At 32.6% G+C, this 8986-nt stretch overlaps 1 protein-coding gene across 1 annotated transcript; it reads right to left on the bottom strand.

The window, feature by feature from the left end:
- Nucleotides 1-478: 478 nt before the first annotated feature.
- On the bottom strand, nucleotides 479-1817 carry LOC107860338 (dof zinc finger protein DOF4.7). Its single transcript, XM_016705658.2, has one exon. The coding sequence runs from the start codon at nucleotides 1651-1653 to the stop codon at nucleotides 790-792; it is 864 nt and encodes a 287-aa protein (XP_016561144.1). The 5' UTR covers nucleotides 1654-1817; the 3' UTR covers nucleotides 479-789.
- Nucleotides 1818-8986: the final 7169 nt, after the last annotated feature.

The following is an 8986-nucleotide window of genomic DNA, read 5'->3' as shown; positions in this document are numbered from 1 at the left end:
TGTGTTAATAGTAGCACCACAAACTTTTTAATCAATCGAGAAGAGATATATATATTCTTCCCACTAATTCATTATTCTCCCGAAACATCTTTAGGAGTTGTTCCTTTTTTTTTTTTTCAAAAAAAAAAAACAGACTTTTTAGTCTTCATTTCGTCTTATTAGATGTCGATAGTGAAATAGATGGCAGAGGAGGGGATAATTTAGTTTCAATAAGTGTTTGTTTTACCAATTGGTAAAGTTGAATTCCAAACTTGAATTAAAGAAGGTAACGTTTCTTAAATTGTCAAATGCAAAACTTCTAATTTTTTTTTCAGATAAAGTAATGTGATTTTAAATATTTATTTTAAAGTTATATTAATTCAAATTTCAACAAAATCATGTCGAAACAAGTATCTTGTTAAAAATTCAAAATTCATATTGAAAATTTTAGTTCGTCTTTATGTAGGAAAATTAAAATCTCAAAAGAGTAGCCAATTCGTTGCGAAGGAAAAAGTAAAAACCAAAGCTAAATTCTATCAGTATGTGGTAGAAGCTAGCTGTTGGATTTTAGTACATTGATCCTCATAGTTCGTAGATGAAACACACCACATCACACATAAACATAGAGACCCCCCCAAAAAAAAAAAAATCTAACCCACACCATGTCCAAGTATCCCAAAACTATATTCTAGTATACCACATTAATATAGAAACCCACCCTTGACCCTAATGAAGTACGTACTAAAAAAAAATAACAAAAACCAGTAGTAGTAGTAGTAATACTATTGCATGTGAACAATTAGAAGCCACTTAGAGATATGCACTATTTGCTGTGGGTAGATCCGTCCATGTCGAAAAGCTAGGGCTCCAGAAACCCAATTCTCCTCCGGCCACCGGCGCCGATTCCAAAATCATTGAGGACGATGATGATGATGATGGTCCATGAATATCGGGATAACACCTACTTGTTGAAGCTTTAAGCCTTTGATATAGTTCTTGAAACCCTGTACTATTTTGAACTTCACCAACTATAGTATCGTTATTTTTCCACAAACTGGAAAGACTGTTGGAAGGAAACTGATTATGTAAATTCACCTCAATTGATTTTTGCTCATCCTTGACAAGGTTTAGGTTATGATGATTTCCTCTAAGTAAGGAAAGAATAGGATTATGATTTTGATGGGGTGTGGAGAATAGGAAAGGGTTATTATTAGAAGGTATTATTTCCTGCTCGAACCCTCCAAAAATGCCTGATTTTCCAATAAACTCAAATGGAATTGAATTTTTCAATTTTGCGGCACTTGACTTAGCTGTAGTGATGGTCTTGTTTTTTCTACAGCCACCACCTATAGGAACGTTGCGTAACGCGCCACCTTTAGTCCAATAACGGCGACAAGTCTTGCAGAAATGACGAGGCTGAGTTAAATTGTAGTTGTTGTAGTAACAAAACTTTGTGTTTGGGGAATCACAACGTGGGCATCTAAGGCTTTCCACGTTCGAAGGGGAACTTGCATTTGCTGTTGCAGTTGCGCCAGCAGCTGCTGCAGGGGCAATACTGGAATTAGAAGTAGTACAAGAAAGAGGAGAGGAGGAAGGAGTAATATTAGATAACTTTGAAATATTATTATCTCCTCCTATAAGTGTAGTGTTTCCGGCGAAGAGCTCTTGAATCATCTTTGAATTTGCTTTTTGAAAGAATAGAGCAAAAGAGAAAAGCAAATAAGATTGATCTTTTTACTCTTTTGTCTAAGTGGGAAAGCTAAGAATATTGAAAGAGAGATTTATAGAGAAAGAGAGAATAAGTGCTATCTTTTTGATGGTGTGAAAGTATGGAGAATGTAATGATATATATATAGGAACTCTATAAACAAATTAAAGGAGGCACTATACTTGAAAACAACTTGTGTTTTTTTAGAACTTGGAATGTAGCGCTAGTGCGTTTTGAAGTAAAGCGAAAATGGACCTTTTGAAATTTGAATGATTGATCGTAGGAAAAAAGAAAAAACTAACAGAAAATTATTATTCTATAATTATTTTGGGTTGTTAACGATTATAAAAAATTTCATAGTCTCACTATGGCTTCTGCAGAGTAGTTTTGGACTATGCGTGTCCTTATTATTATTACATAAATTAACTATTTTTTCAGAAATAGTTTCTAGGATGTCTGTTCATATATACTAGGCCTATAACATACATTGGAGAAACTACAAAACAAATTTTGACCCTGTCAAAAACTTATCTTTGCTCCTTTAGTGAGAACATCAACTACCTTGTTGTATTTCCTCGAACGACGATGCTTTGCCTAGTATCTTCCTAGATTTTCTATTAACAACCTGTATTCATTAATAAAAATTATAGTGTAAGTTGCCATTATTCCGCATTGTAATTACCTCTTTTGAGTATGTGTTGATCTCAAATAGGTATGGAATTATTCTCCACCACAAGTTTGAAGCCTTGTAACAGAGCTAACAACTTTGTCCGGTTATTTTCAAATCCTATTTGTGAAATTTTATTGAGTATGATATTGTTATTTATGTGATCTTATTACCTTTTATGGATTTAATTATCAAATATATATGAAGTTTATTCATGACTCTATTAATTGCCTAGCTAGCTGGGAGCAATTAAGAAAAGTTGAAAGATCTTCAAGTGTAGCTATTAGCTGAGGTTAGCACTTCAGGTAATTATAATTGATTGCAGAATGTGAAATTAAGTGGGAAGAGCCAAAAATTAAAAATGATGATATCAATCAAGTTTTCCAAGAGAACATAACCTTATTTAGGGTTTTGTGCCCTTTTTGCAATTATTCAGAAACAATAATCATCATTACTTACTTAGTAGTTCAAAGCACTTATTGCCTTTGAAATACGTGTAAAGTAGATGCCCAATCAGCCAATACAATTCCTCAGTGTCCCCCGAAACGTTGGGCATTAATTCTGCCCTAATCCTCCATGTAGTCTTTGTTTTTCTTAGTTAATTAATTAATTTGTGTAGAAATGATTAATAATCCTTAAATGATTGTTATGACAAATGTTTACATGTGTTACTTGTTAGTGGCATCATGATATCGAATCATCTACATAATTATAACCCAGTTGATAAACGTATCGATGTATAATATATGTATTCGTACTACACTTTTCACACTTAATTATGATTAATCAATAATAAACCGATATAATTGAATTGAATAAGCATTCTGAACATTCAAATGTTTCTTTCGTTACATATGTCGAAGCAAAATGGTGATTCGTTGTAGATATGCTTATTTTTAGAGGTATATATTGCATTACTTTTTAACATTATTCAACTTTTATATCTCTAAAAAAGATAACAACAAAGCACTGATACAGGTTTGTTAATTTCACTGTAATTAAGTCAAACAACTTGCGAGAAATTAATGGTAAGACGAAACCTTTGATCATGAAAAATTGAGTTCACATCTAATTAATGTGAAAGCCACCACTTTGAAGATTCGAAGTACCTTAAAAGACATGCATGAAAAAAAAAGACGGCCAACGGTCTCGGCCATCTTCCAAGTCTATTTTTTTACTTAAAAGTGTCTCGGTTCAATTTAGGGGTGGATAGCGTGAATATAATTTATCTTTTTATAAAGTATATACACTATATGTTAATTCTCATTGCCCGTGAAAAATTCTGATTCCACCACTCTCTCTTCTTGATATTTTTCGACAGTTCTAAGTGTACACCGAGTTTTATGAGCCTTCCAAAAACTCAATAGATAGTCTTTTTTACATTAATTTTGTTTAAGATTTTGGCGTATTTCAGAAATATCCACAACTAGCAAAAATTAAGTGTTCGTCCTGTCAAATTTAAATCATGATTCTACAGATTACTACAATTATACAATTCAATGCTTTCCTGTTATAGCAAGAATGTGTTTGGCTAATGTTAAAGACAAGTCAGGAAATTAAATAATGATTGAGCGGCAGGTTAGTAAAGTTTTGGTTGATAAATTTAACGTTTCAGAAAGAAGGCTTTCATGCTTTTTAGGAACGTCACAGGGGCAAATATGCCGCATTGGTTTTGGAAAAAAGAGAACTGTAGAAACAGTTTGTTTCAGCTTGCCTTTACTACACTAGGAGTTGTCACTGTTCGATATATATTTATGGGGTTTGAGACTATGGAGGAGTCGGAACATAAATAGAGAGAAACCCAATCAGAGCGGATCGTATTTTCTTGATCATAGGTTTCAAATTCGAATCTTGGATATAGAAAAAATCTTGTTATGGATTTCTTCAAAACGAACCTTAAATTGTGTGAACCCATATTAATCGAGACCTCGATGCATGTATTGACATCATATGAAGATCAAAAAAGTAAAAACCAGACCCCTGCATAAGTATTACTCATTCTGTTTCAATTTGTCGTCTTACTTTTGACTTCTAAAAGAATATCGCTTCCCGAATTTGACAGTTCTTTAATTTCAACATCTTACATGTCATGTTTAAGATCAAGAAATTAAGGGGTCGTTTTGTACGAGGGATAAAGATAACTAATCTCCGGATTAATTTAGAAGATGGGCTTATCCCATGTTTGATTGGGATAAAATGCATGTGATAACTCATTCCGCGATTAGTTATTCCGGAATCAGAATTGTAGTATTTTTCTTATCCCTCCTTGAGGATGGGATAACCTGTTTCCAATCAAATCACCCCTAAATGTCATATTAGTACACTTAAATCGGAGATTATTACAATATTCCATTTGTTGGATAGTTGCACTAAAAAGGAGAAGAAAGAATATTTAGTAGTAATGGAAGGCAGAAGATGAGATGTGTACTTGACGTAGTGTTAACCTGACCGCGCGTGCCGTCCGGAAAGACAGTGAATTCAGTATGTTGGTTCGTCCATTATTGCAAGGACAGCAGTCACTACTTATTCGAAAGTGACGTCTTATGATCAATCCAGACACTAGATGACCAACATGAGTGGACTACTCTTTTTGATCATTTAATTTTCATTTTCATTCTTTTTTGGTTTAGTTAATGATTCAGTATTCAAATTTGACTTAGACCTGACTAATCAAGATTCATGTCCGTAGTAGACTCATAGTCATTATAAACCGTTTAATCTTTGGTTGAGAAAGGAGGATCTCAACTATCCAACTAGTACATTTTTTGGTGATTAGTCTTTCCAAACGAGTGTTCATCTAGTAATTAGGGACAAGCACAGGAATCTTATATATTAGTCCATTGGGAAATTTGGAACATGACAAGTCTCGTGTAATATAGACACTCCTTCATGAGATCATAGCCCTTTACTCAACACATATAGCAAAGCAACAAATTAATAATTCATTTCTAGCCAACTCATCTTAACCATTGCAATATGACCACTTTAATACCATAAGAATGGAAACGTCCTCAGCATATTATTAGTTTTAATTCCTAATAAATTTGGTCCAGCATTCAGGGCATGACTTTGCTCTGGTTTTCTCTCCATTTAAAGCACCGTCCATGTTCCATTTGGATAGTTGTTTTAGTGTAGGCACAATAGTACTTTTCTCCCAAAAACTCCTTTTGTTTTATTTTCACAAAAACCTTTTTAAGTACAGATTTATCAGTAAATTTTTCAAAAGAAGTTTTTATTCCAAAACAAGCTTTACATCATGCATGCTTTATTATTTTGATAGGAAAAGCCACGCAAGCAGCGTAGTGTTAGAGGAAAATGTGTCGTTCAAAGTCTATATGGAATCCTGCTTTTATATTTGGGTCCCAAGAAATGCTTCCCAATTATCCAACACTTCACTTTCTCCTGGGCCTCCCTCCCACTATCCCCATTATATTCTTTCAAATCCATCAACATGTACGATTAAGTTTACGAACAATTCAATAGGTCAATAATTCACTGGTCTGTTTCTCATTTTTGTGTCAAGGACCACAAAATATAATTGTCACCAATTCCATTTTTATGACCATCCTCAATGACGTTACATTGTCTATTTGTCTCTAAATTAAGTAGGCGGAATGACATTCTGTATTAATCGATAAACACTCGCAAACAAAAATTTTTTTGACCATATATTGACAAGCTCAACAAGGTCATTATTATGTGAGAGTACAGTTTTAAAAAAAAAATATCTTGTCAGATGCACATTTAGGAGTTGAAGCATCTTAGAGTTTGAGGGTTTGAATCATACTGGAGGGTAAGTGAAAATACTATTGATCCTCTCGAGGGTGGGGTGGAACAAACAAAACAAAAGGGAGTTGAACATTCTGGTTGGGGAATCTTTCTATAGCTTTAGTTGGTTGGCTACTTGAATTCCAACTTATTGGTGAAGGTTCGATTTCCATAATATAACTCCTTCCATTTTCCTTTCCCCAACCCCCAAGCATTTTTTTTTTTTAAAATGGCTTCGAGACTGTGTGTGAAATATTTTTTATTGTACTAATTTAGAGGATTTTTTAACGCATATAAGTTTGAAGTTATTGGATTTGGGCGAACGATCCCATAATTGAATTTTATCTCTAAGAAACTTATTCCCCTCTAATACTGTTGTAAATGCGATCGGTCGTTCAAAATTGTCAAGATTATGGGTGCATAATCCAAGCACATGGTAGCAACCAACAATTATTTTATCATTATGCATAAAGTTGTTCTATGTTGTATGCTACTACGTACACTTTTATTAAAGAATAATTAATGGAATGAGGATTACAAATGAACTCACTCAACGAATCATTCTATAATACTTAAAAACTATCAGCTGGTCCGTCAGTGACCCTACAGATCAATAGTGAGGCACATTTTGCATATTGGAGGGTACTAACTATATTACTATATTGGAGGGTCCCAAATTCCACTTAACCTATGATTGGAATCCCGATGCAAGGACAAGATCCTATCAGCAGGAATACAACAGATCACGTCTCTAGAGAATGTTGATAAGAATGTTGAAAATAATGACAAAGCTTGCCAAGCAGAATTTCCTGCCGACATACCCCTAGGAAGTCACAATGTTCCACTTACTACATCCAATTTGCTCTAATTTACCTACATTAGATTTGGTTATACTCCCTACTCTCTCTAATTATTTGTGTAGATTAGATTTGGTTATAGTAGTCCCTACTCTCTCTAATTATTTGTGTAGATTAGATTTGATTATACTCCCTACCGTCTCTAACTATTTGGGTAGATTAGATTTGGTTATACTCCCTACTGTTTTAAATTACTACTTGTGAATTCTAAAAATAATTTTCTAATTATTTATTATTTTAAAAGTTTAACATAAAATTAATTGAAGTCTATCGATACTTCAATTACAGGGACATGACACATAAATAAAATAAATATTCAATGAGGAGAGATATATTAAGACATACTGTAATAAATAAGAAATCATAGTCAAAATCTTCACTCGATCAATAGTTTCTTAACGGGTGTGTAAAAGAGAAACACGATAAATAATTTGAGTTAAAATAGAGTTCTAATTAATTTGTGTTAGAACATGTTTAGACAATAAATAAACCCAGTTGGCTGAGGCTTCACACAGGAATTTTCTCTTAATTCTAATCCACATACCTTGAAACATTAGGAGCAACTATATATTATCAAAAAGGAAATATCTGGAGTTGAGACCTCTCCAAATCAGGAGTGTCAAATATGGGTGTAGACACGTGATTTTTTTATCTTTCATCAATTTTAAATATTTATATATTATTTTGATTATTATTTTTTATTTTTAATAAATTTTAATAAAAATAAATAATTAATCAAAGTTAACTTCAAGATATTTTATTTTTATTCTAGTTTTAAAAATAATATAAAAAATAATAAATAATTTTCCTTTTAAATTTTTAATAAATAAATTAATAGTTTTAATACTATTTTATTATATTTATATTTTTTTATTTATAAATTGTTATTATATTTTGTTAAATATAAAATTAATTAATTTTTATTATTATTGTTATTGTTTCATTTATTTATTTCATTTATTATTATTACTATTATTTTCTATATAAAATAAAACCAAAAAGAAAAAATTAACAATAATTTTTTTTTTTTGAATTTTAAAACTCTTCCCTCTTATCTGCTAATGAGAAGAGAATTCGAGATCCTTTTGAAGTTTCTGGTGAAAGTTTTTTGCTGTGTTATTCAATTTAATTCCTTATAGGTTCTTTCTATAATCCTACATTATTTGTTGTATTAAATTTTATTAGGAATCAGAATATGAATTTATTTGTTATTATGTATTGTATATTAAATTATGGAATGTTTATATGAATGTTAAATTTGATATGCTAAGAAAAACAGTAAAAATGAACACTATTATTATTCCATATACCACTGTATGCATATATGTTCATCTGTAAATTTACATGTACATGGAGATTTACATTCATCTGCATGGCAAGTAACGACACATTCTTCAATTCTCTTTCATTGTATAATAGATCAAACATGTATATATAGGGATAAATTTATTTATGAAACCATCCTTGTCAGAATCGTTCCCTCTCCGAAATATAACGTCTATTTTTTAGAAAATAAGATCAGAAACTAAAAAAAATCATCAAAAACTAATCCATTTTCGAGTCGACTTCGGGGAGTTCTCCCCGGAGTCATTAACATCACTCCTTTGCGCCTCCCATCACCGGAATTCCAAGACCAGCACCACTTCCCCTTTTCCTTTTTCCGGCGTCACTCCCTTCCCTCTCCCCTTTTTCGTCGCGAACAGCCCATGAACGAGCTGGATCTGGCCGAAGTTCAACGCCACAGCGGCGATAGCAACTCTATCCGGCTTACGCGTCTTCTCTGGAGAACCACTGCGCGGCCCCGCTGCCACGCCATTCCCCTCCCCTTTTCCATTCAGATTCACCGAAAAATACCCCTCGCCGCCGGTGTCACAATCAGATCCGCCTTCCTTTTTCTCTTTTCCGTTATTACTTTATTTGCTGATTCCATTTTATCATATACATATAATATAATGTATCTTTTATATTTCCAGATCTATCATTATTTTTAATACATTTTATAAAAAT

Source organism: Capsicum annuum, chromosome 2 (assembly GCF_002878395.1).
Source record: "Capsicum annuum cultivar UCD-10X-F1 chromosome 2, UCD10Xv1.1, whole genome shotgun sequence".
In the NCBI taxonomy this organism is placed as follows: Eukaryota; Viridiplantae; Streptophyta; class Magnoliopsida; order Solanales; family Solanaceae; genus Capsicum; species Capsicum annuum.
Note: the sequence above shows the minus strand (reverse complement) of the source record. Positions and strands in the feature narration are given on the sequence as shown.

What these genes read in the sequence shown, in the direction of transcription:
- LOC107860338 (XM_016705658.2), bottom strand. Translation starts at nt 1,653, where the DNA reads ATGATTCAAGAGCTCTTCGCCGGAAACACTACACTTATAGGAGGAGAT.